General features: G+C 41.8%; 4 protein-coding genes and 1 non-coding gene across 9 annotated transcripts; 3 read left to right on the top strand and 2 right to left on the bottom strand.

Annotated features, from left to right (window-relative positions):
• Window positions 1–1,110: 1,110 nt before the first annotated feature.
• papolg (poly(A) polymerase gamma) lies at window positions 1,111–9,703 on the bottom strand. 5 transcript variants are annotated; one of them, XM_025060877.1, is made up of 20 exons: window positions 9,314–9,699; window positions 8,115–8,273; window positions 7,672–7,738; window positions 7,500–7,581; window positions 6,882–6,991; window positions 6,651–6,704; window positions 6,448–6,559; window positions 6,087–6,176; window positions 5,444–5,582; window positions 5,269–5,341; window positions 4,227–4,347; window positions 4,055–4,139; window positions 3,913–3,966; window positions 3,714–3,833; window positions 3,506–3,615; window positions 3,214–3,335; window positions 2,966–3,123; window positions 2,684–2,851; window positions 1,372–1,418; window positions 1,128–1,267 (listed from the first exon to the last, which is right to left on the bottom strand). In XM_025060877.1, the coding sequence occupies exons 1-19, from the start codon at window positions 9,328–9,330 to the stop codon at window positions 1,406–1,408; spliced, it is 1,854 nt and encodes a 617-aa protein (XP_024916645.1). In that variant the 5' UTR covers window positions 9,331–9,699; the 3' UTR covers window positions 1,128–1,267; window positions 1,372–1,405. The 5 variants fall into 5 exon arrangements, with proteins under 5 accessions (XP_008319547.2, XP_024916645.1, XP_024916644.1 ...); XM_025060876.1 differs by lacking the exons at window positions 1,128–1,267; window positions 1,372–1,418 and adding exons at window positions 2,211–2,291; window positions 2,385–2,566; XM_008321325.3 differs by lacking the exon at window positions 1,372–1,418 and having other exon boundaries at window positions 1,111–1,267.
• Window positions 9,704–10,738: 1,035 nt separating this feature from the next.
• Window positions 10,739–13,559, top strand: haao (3-hydroxyanthranilate 3,4-dioxygenase). The gene is made up of 10 exons (XM_008321324.3): window positions 10,739–10,920; window positions 11,148–11,226; window positions 11,655–11,738; window positions 11,840–11,946; window positions 12,030–12,119; window positions 12,249–12,292; window positions 12,371–12,516; window positions 12,645–12,713; window positions 12,863–12,945; window positions 13,140–13,559. Exons 1-10 carry the CDS (start codon window positions 10,832–10,834, stop codon window positions 13,210–13,212), a joined length of 864 nt encoding a protein of 287 aa, XP_008319546.1. The 5' UTR covers window positions 10,739–10,831; the 3' UTR covers window positions 13,213–13,559.
• LOC103386898 (transmembrane protein 229b-like) lies at window positions 13,479–15,240 on the bottom strand. Its single transcript, XM_008321323.3, has 2 exons — window positions 14,933–15,240; window positions 13,479–14,074 (listed from the first exon to the last, which is right to left on the bottom strand). Exons 1-2 carry the CDS (start codon window positions 14,982–14,984, stop codon window positions 13,605–13,607), a joined length of 522 nt encoding a protein of 173 aa, XP_008319545.1. The 5' UTR covers window positions 14,985–15,240; the 3' UTR covers window positions 13,479–13,604.
• A 65-nt stretch (window positions 15,241–15,305) lies between these two features.
• LOC103386913 (high-affinity choline transporter 1-like) lies at window positions 15,306–20,343 on the top strand. The gene is made up of 8 exons (XM_025060865.1): window positions 15,306–17,542; window positions 17,699–17,815; window positions 17,914–18,069; window positions 18,138–18,286; window positions 18,361–18,504; window positions 19,043–19,196; window positions 19,433–19,650; window positions 19,728–20,343. The coding sequence occupies exons 1-8, from the start codon at window positions 17,359–17,361 to the stop codon at window positions 20,238–20,240; spliced, it is 1,635 nt and encodes a 544-aa protein (XP_024916633.1). The 5' UTR covers window positions 15,306–17,358; the 3' UTR covers window positions 20,241–20,343.
• Window positions 16,362–16,455, top strand: trnai-uau (transfer RNA isoleucine (anticodon UAU)). Its single transcript has 2 exons — window positions 16,362–16,399; window positions 16,420–16,455. It is a non-coding gene; the product is annotated as a tRNA-Ile (tRNA).
• Window positions 20,344–22,398: the final 2,055 nt, after the last annotated feature.

Below are 22,398 nucleotides of genomic sequence, written 5' to 3'. Positions count from 1 at the left end.
CCAGGATTCCATTCCAGACACATCATCATCAGGTTGACGTCTCCCACCGACACCACTCCGACACCACTGACACACCACTGACACCGACCTCCACCCGTCCTTCTAATGCACTGGAGAGTCAGTGCGACAACCACTGCAGAACCTCTGCGTTCAAAAATGTTCTGATCCGATTCTTTGAACTCAAAACAAAAACTGAAAATTATTTTACCCATTTTCAGAAAAATGCACAGTGGCTCCACCTGCTGGAGCCGTGGATCTTGCTCTGGTTTTTTCTTGACCTGAGAACACCAGCGGTGTCAGCGAGCCTGTGTGGTCACCTCCACCCTGCCATACAGCGCCACCCTGGACCTCCCTCTGGGTGTCATCAGAGGCTCAACACGTGGCCTCGTCCAACATCCTGATCATCTTCTCCTGAAACTTGTACAGTGTTAACAAAAAAATATCCAGCGCTGCAGAAACTTTGCTTGGACAAACAGTAAAGGGAAAAAAAAAAATTGTAATTTTTTAAACATTTTTTTTTTCTTTTAGATAAAACTAGAATAGAATGGTCAAAAGATTAAACACTGATCTTTTGCTCTTCTTTAAGATGAAAACAAATTATGTACAACAACATTAACTGTACAGCTGTCTGTTTGGGAGAAAAAGAGAGAAAAAGAAAATCAGCAGAAGTGCCTGAAGAAAACGTTAGCAGTCCTGGGACGTTTTAAAACCTGTGACTGAAAAAGAGAAAAGAAAGAGAGAAAAAAAAGAACAATAAACTTTCCGTGACTGCTGCGCCCCCACAACGGCTGTTTCAGTTCCTACATCGGTATGTCTCCACACAGTCGTGATAAATCTCCCATCAGGGCAACAGAGAGGGGCAGGGGAGAACACCGACTCAACCACCGGGTCCACTGTCAAATCTGTAATCTCTGAAGATCTGAGGTGAGCGTCCTGCTGCTCCCCGCCTGAGACCTGACTGCAGGACAAAACTCTTGGTCTGAAGTCACTGTCTGGGTGTCTGACTTCACTGTAAGCCCCCACCTGTATGTATGTGTGTGTGTGTGTATGTGAGAACCGAGTCTGTATGGGGGGGAGGGAGGGGGGGGTCTTCAGGCTATGTGGATTCTGGCCTTCTCTGTTTCCTTCAGCCTCTTGGCCTGCTCCTCCACGGGCGGAGACAGGGGTCTTTTGGAGGGGGCTCCGTTCAGTGGGTCCAGTCCCCGGCTGACTAATGTGGGGATGGAGCTTCCAACAGAGGGCGCTATGTGTTTAGATGCTCCATGTTCTACACACAAAAAAAAAAGTAAACACCAAATATTTGTTAGTAAACGATGTGTCCCTGTGAGTAGTTAAAGATCTGAAGTCCAGTCTGACTGATGGTGTTCTCACTGGCTTTGAAGGAGAAGTTTCTGGAAGACCTCCATCACTCACACCTTCTACATTTTGACAAAGACAAATCCAATCTTTTTTTAATCACTAATCTCTATCTGTTCTAATCTTATTTATTGATTAAGTTTCTTCTTCATCATAATTGTATAAAAAAGTATTTTTGTCAGTAGTACTAAAATACTTCAAAACATAGCACACTAATGACACCTGCTGGAAAAGATTAAAAAAAAAAAAAAAAAAGGACACTCACTGGAGCCAATGACAGGAATGGACATGCCTTTCTCTTCACCGGCAGCAGGGGCGTCAGTGAGGCTGCTCTCACACGTTTGCTTCGGAGGTGTGATGCTGTGTGACACCAGAGATGGCGATCATGTTAAAATAGAAAAACAATAAAAAAAACAAAGGCCATGTTAAAATAGAAAAACAATAAAAAACAAAACAAAGGGGCACATGTTGTTGCCATGGTAACCAGTGACGCTCACCTGTGTCGATTTAGGGCCAATTTGATGGAATTCTTTACAACACGGCAGCTGTTGCTGGTTGGCAGTGGGGAGGAGGCGTCTGGAAGCTCCATGCTAGGAAGTCTCTGAGGAAAGAGGAGAAGAGTTTGGACTCGTTTTAGTTACTACGACCAGGGCAAAAATAAATAAATAAATAAAAAATCAGAGCAGGTGATGTTTCACCAAATCTGGTACCTGTGTTCTTGAGGTATCGATTGTTGGAATGGGCTTAGCTTTTAATCCAGAAACAGGAGTCTGAGGGTCAAAGGTCACATGAATCAAACCATTGTCTATGGTTACACAAATCAACCCCATAAGAATAGAAACGGGGAGACCTACATTGGGTCCATCTCCTTGTACAAAGGAGTCAGAGCTGGGTGGATACGGCTCCTTAAATATGGAGTCGTCGTTGGACACCACCTGCCACACAAACAGGAGTCATCAGCACGAGTTCATCGCTAATCTGACTGGAAGCAAAATGGACCGGTTTAGAGGGGAGACACTTGTCCTCACCTCTGCGTCTTTGTGCCTCTTGGCCACGTCCTCTTGTGTGGGTGAATGTGGTCTCTTGGCAGGAGCTCCGTTGACGGAGTCCTCCAGTCCGTTGGGCTCCTCTTTGGGGCTGCTGGTGGCATTAGGGTTCACGCTGCTGCTGCTGGCTGGTGGGGAGGGAGGCCTGGCTTTCACTGGAGGTTCTGCAGAGTAAAAGAGCAGCGTCAGCGATTTAGACTGGACCAGCTTTCCTCTTCTCCTTCAGGATGGACCACACAAAAAACTGTAACGAGCTGCAAAAAATGGACAGTTGAACTCACTGGAGCCAATGACAGGGATCGACATGCCCTGGTCTGTGGCAGCAGACTCTGGCTCCTGCTCCTGCCGCCGATGATGATGATGCTGATGCTGCTGCTGCTGGTGGTGTTGCTTCTGCTGCACTGGCCATCGGGGAAACTTCTACAAAAAGCTGTTTAGGAGGACTGACGCTGAAAAGTCAAGAGAAAAATCAACAATTATTCAACGGACAGACATCGACCGCAGGACAGAGTTGATTATCTGTTTATTTACGTGCTCATTATAGAATGTAAATAAATGACTACCTGTCGTCAGTGTCTGATGTGGGTTTTAAAGGTTTGTTGGTGGGGGAGCTGAACGGCGTCCCAGAGTCCGTGTCCCTGGAACTGTCCAGGTGACTGCTGTCCAGAGAGATCCGCTTGGAGCTCCCACCGTTGGAGCTGCGGTTCAACTCTGCTATGCTCTGCAGAGAGAGGACGAGACAAGGGGATAAAAAGACACATCACAGGTTGGGGCCCGAAATGAAGCAATGCATGCTGGGAACAGTTCATACCCTCTTCTTCCTCTGCACCACCTCAGGAGGGAGATACTGATGGAGCTGTTTCTTCCTCACGTGCGTCGCTTCGATTCTCATCCCGTCCTTCAGCATGTTGATGTTGTTAGCTTGTCTGTACACTGGACACAACAGTTCACTGTTAACATCAATCAACAGCACCAGGACTGACAGGTCCTTTGTTTTGATTTTTTTTTTTACATCTGTTGCTGTTAAGAAATAACATTTGTTTATAAAGTAAAGGGTCAAAGGTTAAAGAACATAAAGACTGAGGAGAGTTCCAGAACTTTACCAGTGTCTGTGAAGGACTGGATGTCGTACGTCAGGTCAATGTTCACACTCTCAGCATTCTCCACTTTCTTGAAGATGATCCCGATGAACCACATGGACACAAAGTCGTTCCTGTCGGGGGACGGTAAGGGTTAATGAGTCACGTGTTTCATCCTCGTTAGTGAAGGATTCAAAAAAAAAAACACGTGCACGGACACAACTGGACTTACTCGTTGCGGTTTTCCTTGGACCCTGGGAAGGACTGGGGATTGACGTGGGCCAACGTGATGTACTCGTTCCTCTCCAGGTTTCCCACAAGAACACGGATCTTGGACTCCACCAGACCAATCCTGAGGTTAAAAAAAAACAGACCAAGTCACCTCCACTGTCTCAGCTGACACGTTCAACTCTGAAGAACTCTTTCCTCACCATTCTAAGTGGTTTTCTTCCGTGGATGCACTGGCAGTGAGGACTATGTAATGTCTGCAACAAAAATAAAAACGATAAATTCATGAATTATTTTTTTCCCCTATTTTATCCAAACACCGTTACTGACAAACACCAAACCTACTTGTATTTCTGGAAAAAGTTTGGGGGCTCGAACAGCTTGGACCACTCTGCCTTCCCTTGGAGAATCTCGTCTGTGATGCTGAGGCCTGGGGACAGCGGGACATGGACAGTCAGTGTTGAAGCCAGAACTCACCGCAGCACAGACCTGATGATGAAGGGATTCAACTACATACCATATTTGAACTCCTCACTCATGATGGTGCGCGTCGACGTGGAGACGTTGTAGGTGGAGTTTTGCTGAGGATAGGCAGGTGTAATGATGGGCATCAGGTGATACCTGTCGGACGGATTGACCTAAAGATGGAGGTGGGGGGAGGAGGGGGGGGTACAGAATGAAGCCAGTGTTTACTCCTTGTCATTTAGTAGAAAACATACACAGGTGTAATGACACTGACCTCTGACCAGTATGATGTCACAGTTTAACAAACCATGTACAAGCAGAATAAAGAATATTTCATCAAAATGTAAATATTTAATTTTTAACAATAATATAATAAAACTATGTCTGTGCTGAACAACAACTGAAGGGAATGAACAAAACTGACATTTCAAAAATGTTTATTGCAGAAGTGACAGAACAGACACAAAAGTCAATGAATGCAGAAAAGAACTTTCAGAGACTGAAAGTGTTCACTGAGGTTTATTATGGTCTGGACGTGATCTCTAAGTCTTATTCACATCTTTCCACTGCTTCTCAGAGCAGACCAAAAGTGAAGCCATTTCAACAAAAACGTCTCATTTCCATCTGATTCGATTTAAACCTTTATTTATTCATTGTGCCTTTTTTTTTTTTTTTTTTTTTTAACAGGGCCCTGAACTGAAGGGACATGTCCATGGAGAAGGTGTTCCCAGCTCCCAGCACAGCTTATGGACTTTGGAACTCAGTGCCGACGACCAGATCAATGTCGTGGTCACATGAGGACAGACGTGAGGAGAGATGAATGAGAGAGCATTAGAGCAGCCTCTATTTCAGAGCATTTTTTTTTCTAATTAATTCAAATGGACAGAACCTTAATCCATTTAATCAGAAAAACTTGACTAATTTAAAAAAATAATACTGACGAAAAAAAAAAGAAAAACTTGACTAATTTAAAAAAATACTGACGAAAAAAAATCAAATTACTTATTTCACAGAACAGTTCTGAAGAGAAACAGAGCATCAAGTGTGTGTGTGAGATGTGTGTGTATAAACAGGACAACGAGCACTGTACTCACTCTGGGGTCCCACACTGGTAAATTCAGGTTACTGTCCTCGGGCTGTTTCAGTAACACAGGATTTGGCCACTCCCTACAGGAAAGACACCAACCTCAGGTGATACAGTCACACACTGCCATCATGAGGAACAGGAGGGAACAGCAGCTAAAGCAGCAAAAATCCATCCATTCTCACCATTTGGAGAAGACCAGGAAGAACTTGTGTACGAGTGTGGCAGCCACAGCGTTAGGGTAGAGCTGGCAGGTCCGGGCCACGAGCATAGCCCACGACACTCCACCCAGGAAACCCAGCATGTTGGAGTAGATCCCACGACCTACAACCACAGAGGAGAAAACCAAAAGTTAAGTGATTTGAACCACAGATCTGTTGGAGGCATGGAAAAGTCTGAACCAGGACAAACTGACGAATTAAACACCATTCCTTTTTCATGATTCCATTTCGAAACTGAAATGGTCTGTGAACCTCATCAACTGAAATTTTTCCCTTCAATGACAGAAGAGAAAGAAAGTCACATTTTTCTCCAGAAACACTGCACATCACCACTGATCTGCTCTGATTCAAAGTCAAACTGCTCTGGTCTGATTGACCTGGTTAACTGTTAATATATGAAACAACAGAAGAAGAGGAAAAAAATAGGAACTGGAAAGAGTTGTCACATGTTTTTATTAACTGATTCATGATGCATCATTACATCCTCATGTACATTAAAATGTTGGGTTATGTCGACTTGTATTTCTGTTGAACTAATGCATGTTTTTTTAATAGTTTGATTTAAAGAGTTGTATGACAGTTCCACACATGTTTGAAGTCAACTTACGTTTTGCCCACAGTTTGATAGCTCTCAAGGTCAACCTGAAGTTTTCTTTGTTTGGCACCAGGTACAAAATTTCGTCTGTCACTCGACATCCTGGGGAAAAAAAAAATTACAAAACTCAATTATTAAATACTCATAATTGTGGCCTGAGACTGTTTATTAGTTAAATGCATTTTACTCATAATTGTGGCCTGAGACTGTTTGAAAATTAGTTAAATGCTTTCAAGTCCTGCACACAATGATGAGCTGTATTGTATTTTAACGACAAGACATATTTCAAATAACTATCTAAGTCTGGTAAACTTTTCTCTTCCTTAAATGACAGATTCAAAAGTCCATGAATGTGAGTCAGTCAAACAGGTACCATTAAGGCTGCGGATACAGCGAATGTCCAGATTTCTCAGGATAGAGTCTCCTCTGAGGTCTAGGTTGTCTGGAATGGATTGTAAGGCCAGTCTGGCAAAAAGCAGGTCAATCTGTTCAGGAGGAAACAGAACAGGAAATGGAATGAGATCTGCTCCAAACCATTCACTCAGTGTCAGAGAGTCACAACAGAAAGCAACTTACCTCAATGCCATCAAACTTGAATTTTATCACAGGTACAAAAGCATCTTCAACAGCCTTTACACCAGAAACACAGACAAAGACAATTTCAGAAAGCGGTCTGGGTCAAACACACTTTATAACCATTATATATGTATATAAACCAAATAAGAGAGTGTAAACAGGCAGGGTGAGTGTATGTTTTAACACAATTAGAAAAAAAACCTACACATCATGGTAGACAGAGAAACTCACCCTCAGGTCTTTGATTTCTTCGTGCTGTTTTAATTTCTCAAAGAACGACTGGAAAAAGTCACTTCTTTCTACGTGACGTGGAGCCACACACAAGGCATCAATATCAGCCCCTGAAATAAACAGTCACTGTGATCAAGGTCTTGTTTGAAGTAATGATAAAAATCCCACATATTGTATTGCTCCCTGGGAGACAGGAAGGTGCATAAAACAATAAGAGTAAACTAGGTTTAAGAGGTATATGGAACGAAAACAAATGACAATTATAAATATCACCGTTCTAAGCATATCCAGGTGGGAAGTGTCGTGTTACCATTTTTAAAATATTCCTAAAGTCCAGACAATCAAATATTTTGGTTGACATGCCTGAATAAAAATCTGATAAGAAAAATAAAACAAGTTCATGCCTGTGAGGCACAAGGTCTTGAATTGTAATACAAGTACATAGGAAAATATGATGCAACCAAGGTCAGGCATTCACTCGACCTTGTGTTAACTCTGTAACAGCTAGAAGTGCTGACAGTTTTTAAAGTTAATCACTTAATCAGGAGTTTTTTAATGTTGCATCCTGACATATCACAGCAATCAGCACTGAATGACGTAGGCTAGAGCTCCACGTACCTTTAGTGTGAACTCCAAGACGATATGAACCAAATGTAAATATCTTGCCCCCAACACAGCTAATGGCTGATGGTGGAAGATTCTTTAAGAAGCAGAAACAATCAAGTCACTTTTAAAAAACAAGACAAAAAAAACTATGATGTCTAACAGAATGTCAAAACAGATACCATACCTTTAATTCACTAATCTCTGCGATCCACTCTTTGACAAAGTTATTTAACTTCCCAAGAACTGCAAGTCTGAAAGGAGACACAGCTTCAGGCTAATGTGTGACTGACACAGTAAAAACATGAAGCTTTAAATGACAACTTCACACAAAAAATACTATAATTAATAAATTTGGTTCGAGAACATTCATTTTCTCATGTCACTTTTTCATTGTAATCCAAAGTCCAGTCATTGTCTCAACTCCGTCAAAGATAGAGTTGAACTTTTTTAATGTCTTTTTTTTCTGGTTCAGACCATAGAAAAGAACAGTAGTAGATTGCTTTGTTCTGGCCCGTGTTCATGGTGTCAGTGGTCGTGTTTCACCTGCCATTAAAGAAGTCAAAGAACAACGTGCATGACCACAGCCTGGGTGAAAGAACTTTAACCAAACTAGTGTTAATGACTCACCGATGGTTCAGCTCCTCTTCATCTTCAAATACCCCAAACGGTTTCATTGCATCACAAAGCTTCTTGGTGTACTGGTGGTCAATTTCTCTTGGAGGAGCGAGGCTAATGGCAGAGGTGATGCCATAATGTTTCTGAGGCTGCTGCCCACCAGGCATGTTGCTGCAACGAAGGTACCAGCAATGCATGAATGACAGGTAGTATACAAGGAGACACTGCTAATAATTACATTACAATACATTTAGCAGACACTTTTATCCAAAGCCACTTACAATTTGAGTCAGTCAATAAACAATCACGCTGCAATAATGATCTTTCACATGTGTTTTTATTCCTTTAAATTTGTTATACACGTGGAAAGGTCCACAGTAGGACAAAAGTAAACAACATAAAAAGTTCTTTCAAATGTGTATTACTTACAGTAGTTTAGTATTTCTTTTAATACTCAATATACTGATACAAAATGCCTTGTGCTGAACGTAATGGGGTTCATTCTACAGTGTAGCCATTGATGACAGATTTACATTTGTAAACATTCAATTTGTGAGGATTTTGTCAACACTGTCTTTTAGTTTAAAAATAATAATGTGCCCATATATTTCAGTATTGACCAACTAAACGTCGGCATATATTCATTTCTGAGCTAACATAATGGGCTTTTGAGCGAAATACAGTACCTCTCGTTCCTAACAGCGCGCATTCATGTGTAAAAACTTGCAACATTGTGGAAGCAAATGGTTTAATTGATTAATTGAAACACGTGCTTAAACGACGAAACATGTATTTGCACATACGAATTGGTCAAAAATTCGAGAAGGCGATTTTACTAAGCCCATATTCAGCTTCAGCTGGTAGGAAAATAAAGCTAGCTTAGTTGCTACAAACAGCGCTGATAGACTAGCCAGATTTGCGAGATAGCGCATGTTAGCCTACAGCTACGGAAGAATTACTCAAAATAATCGTTTACTTCCAAGTTAAACTCATTGGAAAGATGTAAAATGGCACTTCATAAAACACAGTGAACGAACCAAGATAATTTTGTAGTAGCTTTGCGTATTTTACGCAAAACAAACAAGGGGGTTAGCTGACAAACGGCGAACGCAGGCCGTGTTTGGTTGCTATGACAGTTAGCCCACGTTAGCCTTTTCTTCAAGACAGGGCTGCACGTCGTTTATTTGCTCGTAAGGTGAAAATGGACTCACCTTGACATCTCTTTCATGACACTCTGAAGGGGCTGTCCAGATTTTTCAGGTATAATCCCCCCAAAAAACTAAACAGAATGGGTGAGTGAAAATGAAAACAGCCTCGACCTGATTACAACAATGGTTACTTTCCACAGAGAGAACCGTTCAAACCTCACGCTGACCCGGAATCACTTCTTGTTAGAAGATAACGAACAAATCCGAAAAGCGGAAAAAATAATCATATCCAACTGGGTTTACAAAACGCATCTGCGGCTGTGGATGGACCCCAGCTAAACAATAGTCCGGCTGCAGTAAAGGACGTGTGTTTTTTTTTATTCAAAACTACAGGACAACCGGCGCGCAACACGCTCAGCACCTGGGAGGCGCCTCCTGGCTAGGCCACAGGTCACGTGATTAGTGATGAGAAATGATGCCGTTAGCATCGGCTATTCAGAGCTAGCTTCCACAATGTGCATCAAAGCACTTCCCAAAACGAGCTTCCATTTGAGGCCACATCAAAGTAAATCATTTGTATCATGTATAAATAAAAAAAACTTTGTTATGTACAGTGTAAAACACAACGAACTGCGATTTGCGGCGACATTTTACTTTAGAACGTGTTGACATCATGGACGCACTAACGCTGTGGTATACTGTTACTCAACTATTACAAACTGATTTTAATTTGTATTTCTAATGTATTTTAATAAAGATGGAAAAAATGTCTCTGAAACGTGTTTTATTAGAAACAGATGGAAAAAATGTCTCTGAAACGTGTCCATAAATGTAGTTTTATTTATATATATATGACGTAATTAATTAAGATATGTCAGTATTTGTTTACCTTTTAGTTTTTCCTGTATTTAGTGGCTTCATCTGGTTTTACTTTACTGCTATTAGATATTTCTAATAAACATTTATATAAATCCTAGGAAGAGCCCCTCCAAGTTTGTGAATTTTTTATATTGAAGATACATAATGGTTATAACAACAATAAAGACTATTCTATTCAATTTTATTCTATAAACCGTCTATCTACTTGTGGACATCTGTCTTACTGGTTAGTTTCCATTGTGTCAGTTGTGTTTTACCATGTGTTGCTTGAAATATGTTACTATAATGATACTGGTTTCTATAATGTTTGGTTTCTATTTAATTTGTTCTTTAACATGTTTGACATGTCTGTGGATTATTCTTCAAACACCGGTTATACCTGAGTTCTGTGGAAGACAGACATTTGCATATTCACCACATTGTATTTCAGTTAAAACTTACTGCAAAAGTAGGAATTAAGTAAAAAAAAAAAGTAGGAAGGAGACAGGAGTAAAATTCTGTCATTTCAAAAGGTCAATGGTCTGTTACTTGGTTGAACCATTAAAAGCAACCTTTCACCTGTTGGGTTAACTAAGCCCCTCCCCATTTGCCCTAAATCTGCTTTAACGTAGTGGAACTGAGTGTCAGTCGCATTGTTTGATCAAGTCAGACAAGCTGACGTTGAAAAGTTTCTGCCAGCGACCTTGACTACTTCATGACAAAATGAGTGAACGTTCTCTCCTGGTGAATGTGGAAAAGTGGATCGCTGACAATCAGAATGCTTTTCTACCACCAGTGTGCAACAAACTCATGTAAGTAAAGCTGGGGTTTGGGTTCTACTACTACAGGTTCTACCACAGGTTCTAGGCATGTTATGTTTGTGTGCAGTTAAAGTTTCTATTTTCTTATAGGCCATCATTAATAATATTTACAATTTTCTTTTACTGTGATATCAATAACAAAACACTTGCGCAGTAGAAAACTGAACAACAAAGCGTGAAGTGAACACAGGAATGTAGATGTTTTTCTGATTCCTCAGGCACAAATACCAGTTGAACATCATGTTTGTCGGAGGTCCAAACACCAGGAAAGATTATCACATTGAAGAAGGAGAGGAGGTAAGACATTAGCAGCAGTGTGTACAGCACGTCCTACTGCTACTAGGAATATTTACTTATTTCAATTTGGATAAACAATACCAGTTCGATCAGACCTAGTTCATTTTTATTCATATCTACAACATGGATCACTCTTAAAATGCCCCCTAGAGGGATCAGGGGGCATTTTAAGAGTAACCCATGGTGTTTCATTTGAAGCAGGGAAGTTCTGTAGTTGCAGTAGAAAAGGTTCAACCTTTGCTCCCTGTCTGTGATGAACCTTTTCACTGTGGCGGATCTGGGAACGAACCTAACGTTATATCTGATGGTCTTAACAACGTAACCACACTCAACCTAACGTTATATCTGATGGTCTTAACCACGTCACTCCACACTCACTGATCCATGAACCTGAGAGCTCTGTTGTTTTGATTTTCTACTTGAAACAGTTGTTCTATCAGCTGAAGGGAGACATGTGTCTGAAGGTGATTGAAAACAACAAACACAAGGATGTGCACATCAGAGAGGGGGAGGTGAGCTGATGATAGGACAGACAGGATGAAAATAATTCACAAATTACAATCAGAAAATAAAATATTTTTAGCCCGTGTGTCTCTCCCCACTTCCTGTCTAGATGTTTCTGCTTCCAGCTCGGGTACCTCACTCTCCACAGCGACAGGCCAACACCGTGGGACTGGTGGTGGAGAGGAGACGACTGCTGACTGAAACTGACTGCCTGAGGTTTCCATCTTCTCTTCTCTCTTCTATTGTAGTTAATATGAAGCAGGTAAGAACGTTGAGTCTCACCGAGTCTTTTGTCTCAGGTATTATGTGGAGAACACCACAGACATCCTGTTTGAGAGATGGTTTTATTGTGAGGATCTGGGAACTCAACTGGTTCCAATTATCAAAGAGTAAGTTGTTTTGACTTGGACATCTTAGACTTGAACACCTTTTCATGTCTTGATTTGGACCTGAATCTTGAGTGAACTTTCACTGAAACTATCGCCAACTTTCTCTGTCCGATATTCACACACTTACAGGTTCATGGCATCGAAACAGTACAGAACCGGAAAACCCGAGCCCAGTGAGTTGGTTTGCGGTTCATGTGATTCCTGTCAGAAGGTTCCAGTAGGTTCCATCATCAGTGTTGTTTGTTGAACAGATGAAGTCTTCCGACAGCCCCTCTTCCATCTGAACACCGTGGAGTTGATGTCACCCTTCTGCTTCAGAGACTGGCTGAACAAACAGAAGCTCTCGCTGACCAGTGGCCAGACCATTGACATGTTCGGAGCTCAGTTTGAGACTGAGGTAATGGATCACAGACTTGAAGCCTTTCTGTCATCTTCCTGGTACTGAGCTGGTATTAGTTATTGTTGAGATTAAAAAAAAACCAACATGTTTATACTCCTTAAAGGACTACTTCTTACTTCTTACAGGTCATGCTGTTTGGACATGGACAGAGTGAGACAACAGTGTGCCAGAGTGATGTGTGGATTTGGCAGATGGTGAGTGTACTAACATGACACTGACAGGACTGCTTACATTTATTTTGTTGCTGTTTTTGTTTACTTGACCTTTGACCTTGGGGTATTCTGACCACATATTTCTGACTTTTGTTTTGTTTCACTTCACCTTCTCTCTGTTCCTCTTTCAGGAAGGATCCTCTAGAATAACTATGAATGGACAGAACCACCATCTCTCTGCAGGAGAGAGTCTCCTACTGCTTGAACAGAGCCAGTCAGTCAAACATCAAACAAAAATATGTTGTAGTTTGCATAGTTTTGAACAAAATAGTTAAAACATAATGACTGACATGATGAATATGGCATAATTTTCAAAACATAATGACTGACATGATGAATATGACTGAGTCAATCACATTTAAAAAAAACAAACTTGAATAAATATTTTTGTCATCTCCGCTCCTGCAGGTACTGCTGGGACAGAGATGGAGAGACGGTTGCTCTGATGGTGATTCAGAACCCAGAACGGAAGAGACCCTGAGCTGCTGACATGGACATGAACTCAACATAAAATGTTACTTTAACTTTTGTAAAAAAGAATTTGACTGTAGATCACCCCAAATCATGTCAACTATGCACCAAATACTGAATTGAAGTCATAAACCTCCATGTTGTGTTAATCACTGTGAAAACTGACCCTTTTTAAATGTTCATTTGAACATGAAGGCGTAAAAACTCAACTCTGAGTTTTCACCGAACCTGTAGTTTAACTACAAAACTGGTCAAACATTTTTAAAAAACCCTAGCTTTTCTTTATGGTCAAAGCTTTTTAATTTGTGAAATATCTTTGTCTAATGGCAACCAAAAATAAAGCAAATGAAATCCAAGGATAAGGTCTCTGGAACAAGTACATCATTCCAGACTGGTCTCAGCTCATTTGTGCAGTCTCATCCTCAGCGTGTTCCTGATCACGTGCTGCTCTGCTACAAAAGACGCCACAGCCCAGGGAACGGCATACTCCAGAGTAACCAAACCTCCCAGGTTGTACTTAAAGGCAGAGTAGTCCCAGGGACAGGCCCTGAGCAGCTGCAGTACCGCCCCCCAGCTCAGCTCCCAGGAGTAGATGAACAGCGTGTAGGTCGCCAGACGTACATGCAGCGGCTGACGTCGGGCCAGGAGCCACGATCTCAGCCCCTCCATCAGGTAGATTGCAGTTGCGTACATGGGCAGAGCCCACAGGCTGCTGTGACCTGCCAGCCTCCTGTCCCGGGTGCTGCACCAGTCCCACACAGCAGTGAAGGCCACCTCACACAGGCAGCCGTGAAGGGCGTACACGTAGAGTCGTATTAGAGCGGACAGAGGACGAGGCTGCTCCACTGGGCTCTCATCACCAACACTGGTTCCTGTCACAGAGAGACATTGGTTCACATCCACCAAATAAACTGAATCTAGAGTCAGCAAATACAGTAAAATCTTTAAGTGAAATCCACTTATAGAATTGCAATATAATTCTGTAGAATATAAATAATATAATAATAATTATAAAATAAATATTAAAAAACACCTGGTTTAGTCAGGTGACTTATTTTTGTAGATTTTTTAAATATATATATATAATAAAAATCCAAAGATATTCACTGTGATCACTGATTCTGAAAGGAAACAAACTACTTATATAAATCATGTAGTAATTGCTACAGATCAACATTAATGTACAGCTGGTATTACAGATTTTCTTTGGTTCTGATGTAAAGTAGCGGCAGAAACAGATGCAGTCATCAGTTATCAGTCATGAAATTATTAGATTCACAGAATCCTAAAGCATAAAAACCGAGTCTCCGTTCAATTCATCACTGAATTTGTCGTCATTTAAATAAAGTATTTAATTTGACTCAATACAATTGTTGGAACCGACATTGTTTTAAATATGCTCTAACCTGACCTGTTTTCATATGTTCCTTCTCCACTGGACACGCTGCAGGCTACACTCTCTAATATGGATTAACAAGTCAATAATCCAGATTAGCTCAGTTATGGGCTGAGAAAACCTCTAACAACTCTGCTGTTAACGGAAGATCTGGAATACTTCAGTGTCACCGTCACTTTGTTTCATCTCTGTGTACAATACAGTCAAACAGCTCTAAAAGCATCGGCATCATTTCACAGATGAAACAAAAGTAACAGAATGACACCAACAGGTCAACGGTGTCTCTCAGTCGTTCACACTCAACAACTCGACTTTGATACAACAGAAATCTCACCTGTGTCATCTCCATCACCGACTCCGACTCTACACCGCTTCCTCGTCTCCATGCTGGGGCAGCATATGGATCTGTGCACCTTTTTAATCCCTGCACTTCCCTAAGTGTGTGTGTGTGTGTGTGTGTGTATGTGGGCTAAACATTAAGCTGCTTCACGTTATCAGACCAAGACAGTCTTTGTTACAGACTAAAAAGTTTTGATCCTGATAAAAAACAGGGGCAGCAAACACAGAACACCTGAAAAAGGTGTGTGTTCCTGTGCGTGTGTGTGTGAGACTGAGTGTGTGTAAGACTGAGTGTGTGTACTACCATGATCGATCTGTGTAAGACTGAGTGTGTGTACTACCACGAACATGATCGATCTCACAGGGCGTGCTTGAATGTTATCTTCCAAACCTATAGTAAATGTTTGATTAAGTACCCTGATGTGAAATCTGTGAACCAGAGGAAAAAACTAAAATGTGAAAAATGGACACATTTGTGGAAACACTGTTGAACAGTGTGATTGACCTCTTGTCATTTATTAGCTTCATGATCCAGGGTTTAATGCTCCACTGACTAACGGACATCCAGATGAGTCCACATTAAGGAACGGAGAACTGTGGTTCTGTGTGTCTCTGTGAGTCAACGACCACGGAGTTATGGAGCTGACGAAGGTCACTGCCTTGACAGTCACTAAGGTGAACGGGTCTAACTACAACTGTGTCCCCCCTTTTTTTATTTTCACAAATGGTAACAGAACGGATCATAATATGTAGTACGGAATATTTGTAGAACGGGATTTTTTTGGTATATTTTTTTAATCTGCGTAATACGTAATACATATTCTTTAAGTTTTATGACTACATATAAATGACAATGCTTCGCAGTATTAGCCATTCAAACTGCATTCAGACACATCGTGCACGTGTACGCATGCGCAGTTAATTTGGCTACTGGGTAGGATGAAACTTCACAACACCGGCTCATTCCAGTGGGCTGTGTTTGGTTATGGAACGTAGCTGTTTCACCCTCTTAAAGTCAAAGAGCAGGATTCACCGCTGCTCACTTTGAGTCATTAACTATCGACACCAGATGGTTAACATATATATGGGATTTACTATGAAGAATTAAGGAAAAAAGACAGCTCTTTCCTCGGCTACCCGCTGCTGACAACATGCTAACAACAAACCTCACTGTGCTCTGCGCATGTCCAGGACGTGTGTACAGCACTTCCTGTTCCGTCAGAAGAAACGTTCTAAATAAAAACGAAATAAAATTATTATGTATTCATACTTTCAACGTAATTAATTCTCGTTGTTTTCAGAAATCTAGCCATAGTAGAAGTTACCAGAGTGTTGACATAATCGCAGATTAAAATGTCACCGACGTCATCACATCATGACTTCAGTGCATGGTGAAAAAACGTTATGTGGCTATAACCTGCCGGGCTCCAGTAGCGCAATCGGTTAGCGCGCGGTACTTATATGACAGTACACAGTTGAGCAATGCCGAGGTTGTGAGTTCGAGCCTCACCTGGAGCAGAATTTTAAGCCATTATGACAGACCCTCTCACTCCCCCAGTACCACAAAACTTATGGCTCTGCTGCAGTTCATGAGAGATGGACTATTAGGTTTGGACAGAATTCTGTCCAAGTTGTCAGTTGTGATTGGATGTGAGGTTCGGAGACAGACACATTAGTTCATTTGTGGACAAAAAAGCATAAAGAAACAGTTTCTATTAAATTCAGAACAGAAAAGACCAATGACAATGTAATTAGACTGTACCTGAGGTGTTCACCTGTGGATATGAGACAAACTTACACATACACCACAACAACAGTTGAAGAGTTTTCATTTTGTCACCACTGCTTTAGGACTGTACAACAGCACTGTGTAATCTCTGCCGTGCTGAGTACGTAACAGGGACAGCGGTGGTGGTTTGGTGGTTGAGGCTAAGTCCTTATCTCTGTCCTCTATTCTGCTGATACGCAATAATTTCCCCCAGTGCGGGGTCAATACAGTTCAACAGGTTCAGGTTACATATGAAAAATGTGCAGAATTGTCTAAAGAGTTGAGAGTTCATGATTAACTTTATTCATCCCACACTGGGGAAACTGCTGACTGTTTTCACGGCAAGTCTTCAACAAAGGGTTAAAGAGGAGTTCTATTCCAGTCGCCCCTCCCTCTGTACCGAAGAAGACATAATTAGATCTTAAACTGAGGTCAGGACCAAAGGTCAGGTTAGAATCAAAGGAAAGCTGGACAAACAACTCTTGACAGGCACAGTGACAGTGGCTTAGACAAAATCTGTGTCTAGATTGCTGGTTGGATTAAGCCCAGGTGTCAAAAACATCCGCTGACAAAGGTGTTCCAGATTAGTTTGCCTTTCCTGCATCGCGGCTCGGTCGGATATCAGTCCATGTGGAAGCAGGACATCCGTCATCATGGCAGTAAACATCCCAGGAGTGATATCAATGGCCTTTTTCTACCTGTTGGTGCTGGGGACCGGCATCTGGGCAGCTTTCAAGGCCAGGAGGACACAGAAGAGAAGTGGAGCAGGTGAAATAGATATGACTCTGCTGGGAAACAGGAGCATCAACTGGATGGTGGGGGTCTTCACCCTGACAGGTGTGGCCACATGATCAACCACCAATCAATAATAATAATAATGATAATAACGGTTAATAATATTATTATTACATTCAATTCTTGTCATTAACCATCGATTGCTGTTCATTTTTGCGCCTCATCCGAACAACTTCTCTCTGTTATTCTTTCCTGCAGCTACCTGGGTGGGAGGAGGGATGATTGTGGGCACAGCTGAGGGTGTGTATACTCCCTCCATGGGACTTCAGTGGGCAGCCGTCATGACAGTGGCATACAGTGTGTCATTTTGTTTGTGTAAGTTGAATGTTCTATCTGTGTTGTTGTTAACGGTATGACTGACACGTCTGCTGCGTCTGACTGTCTCTGATGTTGGTGTTTTTCTTTTTATCCAGGTGGTCTGGTGTTTGCTAAACCCCTGCGAGAACAGCGGTGTGTGACAATAATGGACCTTTTCTACGCCAAGTATGGAAGAGTGCTCACAGCCGGCCTTTCTCTGTTTGGACTTGCCATGGATGTAATGAGCATGCCCAACATTCTCATTGGTTTAGGTGAGTTACAGACAAAGAGACACAGACTGGAGATGTGCAGAAATCTACAGGCTCTCTGTCTCTGACAGGAGGAACCATGAGCGTGGTCCTGGGTTTGTCCTACACCCTGTGTATCTGGGTCTCTGCTGCCGTCGCCATCATCTACACCCTGCTGGGTGGTTTCTACTCCGTGGCCTACACCGACGTCGTACAGCTGACTCTGATATTCTTTAGTTTAGTGAGTTTGTGGTACTCAGCGATACAGAACAGTCAGTGCGTGTTACTCATTCATCTGCTTATGTGTCTCCGCAGTGGCTCTGTGTTCCCTTTGTCTTGCTGAACCCCAGCTGTTTGGACATTGGCCTCACACTGATGAACAACACCTTACACACTCCCTGGATAGGTGACCTGGAAGTGAAGAACATTGGCCTGATGATTGATGAATTCCTATTCTTTGTAAGCTGAGGTTCTCAGTGACCAGCACAGTATTAACAGTTACAGTGGAACCTCGGTTTTTAAACTTAATTCGTTCCTTCGTTACTGGACCCCAGATGACCAAAGTCTGAACAGGGACACCCAGACACACTTCTGGGGGGATTGTGAGGTGTTCCCAGGTCAGGCTAGCCAAAGAAGGGAGGATTGGGGGAGGAGTACAGTACACTGTGTGTAGTGAGAGAAAGGGAGGATTGGGGGAGGAGTACAGTACATTGTGTGTAGTGAGAGAAAAAGAAGAGGGTGGAGTTAGAAGTCAGAGAATTTATGGTGAAGGCTGGGACAGTGACTGGTGGATGGACTACAGGAACAGTTGAGTAAGGTTAACGAGTTGCTGAGGTGAATGTGATGCAAGAGTTCCAGGTAAGTCTAGATGTGTCTTGAGAAAGTGTGTCCAAGGGTGACTGGGGTTGGGCTTGTTAAGTTGTTAAGTTAATAGGTTATCACAGACTGAGGTTTTTACTTTACAATGTAGAGATAACACACAGCAGTATCTTTTCAGGCCCTTGGGAGTCTGGGATTTCAGTGCCTCCACCAGAGAACCATGGCCGCTTCTTCTTTAACCACCGCCAAGCTCATGAGTGTGGCTGCTGCCTTCGTTTTTCTTGTCTTTGCAATCCCTCCCATCCTCTTTGGAGCAGCTGCTGCATCTGTAGGTAAGTCTTTTAACTGGATACTGTGTTGTTGCAGCCCTGGAGCTAATGGACACATGTCTGTCTACTTTAAAAATCCAAAAAGAATGAACTTAATTTAGATATCAGCCACAGATCAAAAACAGAGAGTACTCAGTGTCACCCTCTAGTGGCTACCTGCTACTTCTTTCTACATGTGAAGAAATATTAAGGCTGCTCTGGGACTTCATCCCACCGTGTGAATATTACCTGTTCCTCAGATTGGAACCTGACCTCCTATGGTTCTCCATCTCCATATGAACGTGGAGAAGCAGCTCTGATCCTGCCCATCACCTTGCAGCACCTCACTCCGTCTTTCATCTCAATCATTGGTACTGGATGTGTGGCTGCTGCTGTGATGTCATCAGTTGATTCCATCTTGATTTCTGCTGTTTCAATCTTCACCAAAAACATTTACAAGAACATCCTGAGGCCACAGGTGAGAAGATGAACCTGGAAAAGGTACAGTTACCAAGCATTTGGACCACTCTGACTCTTCTCCACTTTCTTCTCCAGGCCTCAGACAGAGAGATTCGGTGGTTGATCCAGGCTACAATGTTGGTTGTCGGTTTGGTTTGTACGTTACTGACCAACGTGACCAAAAGCACCCTGTTGTTCTGGTTTCTCACTGCTGAAGTGGCCTACATCGTGATCTTCCCTCAGCTGCTCTGCATTGTCTTCTTCAACATCTCCAATGGTTATGGAGCAGTGATAGGCTGTGTGGTGGGATCAATGCTGAGACTGCTGAGTGGAGACACATCACTGGGACTGCCAGTGGTTCTCTGCTTCCCAGGATGTGTCCTTGAAGATGGAGTTTTGGTCCAGTATGCTCCAGTAAGGACCATCTCCATGCTGTCAGCCATTGCTGCCATCCTGTTCTTCTCCTACCTGTCGTCTGTGCTCTTCAACAAAGGCCTCCTCCCTGAGAAGTGTGACGTGTTCAGGGTGAAAGCTCAGCAGTCACTCCAGCAGATTAGTCCTAAAAAGCAGACTGACTCTGAAAAAACAGATTTTGAGACTAGAGTTTGAAGAAGCTTGTCATTTAACAAACATAACTATATTTAAATTGAAGTTTCATTATTATTATTATTTAATTAAGTTTATGGCCTCAGATCAATAAAAGTTAACTCTCTACCTATCAGACTGAAGTCAATATATATTTATTGTAGCTTTTTTCAGCCCCTGAATAAAACTGTTTTCTTGTTATCATTCTTGTGAAGGTAAAACCACAATGAAGAACGTGCTGGTAAAAATTAAAATAAAAAAAAAATGTCCAGGAATAATCTCGTCACTCACCATTTTAAAAGCGCGTGTGACTGTGATCTGTATTTACTTCAGGTTCTCCCATTGGAAACATGAAAAATTGTCAGAGTGACGAACAGACGGACATGATTGACACAACCGTTTTCAAAATTCGAAAAACCTCGCGAGACCTAAATACAGCCAATCAAAAGCTACTTTAGAGAAAACACGGAAGTGGGTTTTAAAAAGCCGGTCATCAAAAGCTACTTTAGAGAAAACACGGTGAAAAGTGGGTTTTAAAAAGCCGGTCTTTTAAAAATAAATAAAAATAAGAAGACCAGAAATTAATATAGGAAAAATTCCGGTTTCACGATTTTACTAGACCAGAAATTAATATAGGAAAAATTCACGATTTTACACCCGTTAGTTACATTGTGACTTGATCTCATGTTCTCGTTACGAGTAGCAATAAAGTTTATTTTTCACAGCGAACGAAGTTAGTCATTAGCTGTTTAGCATGTCCCTGCTAACGTAGCTTTTCAGTATCTCCCCCGGGGCGAGGCTGACCGAGGCGTTAGATTTAAAGTTAAAAGTATTCTCATTCTCTTTGACAAACCTGTGAGTTTAATTGATAAATATATTACACGAATACATTTCCAACACCAATAGGGGGCAGCATCCCCCTAAAGATACTTCCTAAGTTTAAACGTATTAATAAGGATAGAAGGATAAAAGTATTTTACCTGAAGGCTGTACGAGGCTCATACAGTTTATTTTCTGGACTACCACACCATCAAGTCCACACAAAGTCAGGTCGTTTTTAAGAGAGAAAAACTAGATTCTATGTTTTAATTCTTTCTTTTCACCACCTCACCAAACTATACAGTAGTTTTCAGGATGAACGTATGACTTGGACAAATATTTTTAACCACTAGGCGTCAGTGTTCTCCACTGTTGGTATTCTTGGGTTTTCCCCTGTGATGCGGATGAAAACGCTGTGCTGTGACTGGCTGTGTCTTCTGTTTGAAACCAAACAGTTGTTTTAGTTTTGCTTCTCCCTCTGCAGCTCTTCCTTCCACATCAGCTATTTAATACAGACTAGAGAAAGATAAATCTGCAGGGATGTTGATTTAGGGTTTTGTTCTAGATTTGGTAGAGAGAATTAAATGGTTTTGGTTCAGAGCCAGAAGCAGTGAAGGGCGAGTTTCCTGTGAACGGTAACAGAACATTCTGTGTCATGATGTCTTTGATGACAGAACAGTTTTGGCTATATATAGCAGCGGGGTGTATTCATAAATATTATTGATAAAAATTGGAAAGAAATAGTGATGGGAAAAAAAAGTAGAAAGTAGAAAGATGGTTTGAGGTGATGAGAGAAAAGCACACAAACAGTTTGTCAAGAAGTGAGTGCTGAAAATAAACAGAACCAGGAGGCACCGCAGATTTGCAAGTCTGTAGTTGTTGTGACAGAACCTGTAGCCGTATCTGTGAACTGATCTGTCCTGGAGCGTTAGTCACCTTCTCTCATTATCCAAATATCTGTCTGCACACACACACGTACAGCTGAGACACACACACACACACACAGATACTGAATTAAACTTGTTTCCTGTAGACACACTAACATTAGCATTTATAAACATGTTCATAATTTATCATGAACACATGGAGAACACCATCTACCCCCATAAATGTAGCATAAGCAGATAATGCAGCAGAGTCTGGCCAACAATATTACACTCACACAGTGGTTGAATGTGAAGTCTCTGTGTTGTTGCAGAGCTGGTTATTATCTACACCAGTGAAGAAGATACAGAACAAGAACAGTTGACTGGTTTGAACATTCTTCCGAGGAACGTCCCATTGTTTTGGGTTACTAACCCTTTGTTTAAACACGTTTTCCAGGTGTAACGTATGTGAACACAAATAGAAGACAAAGAGTACC

Source organism: Cynoglossus semilaevis, chromosome 12 (genome assembly GCF_000523025.1).
Source record: "Cynoglossus semilaevis isolate Cse_v1.0 chromosome 12, Cse_v1.0, whole genome shotgun sequence".
NCBI lineage: Eukaryota > Metazoa > Chordata > Actinopteri > Pleuronectiformes > Cynoglossidae > Cynoglossus > Cynoglossus semilaevis.
Note: the sequence above shows the minus strand (reverse complement) of the source record. Positions and strands in the feature narration are given on the sequence as shown.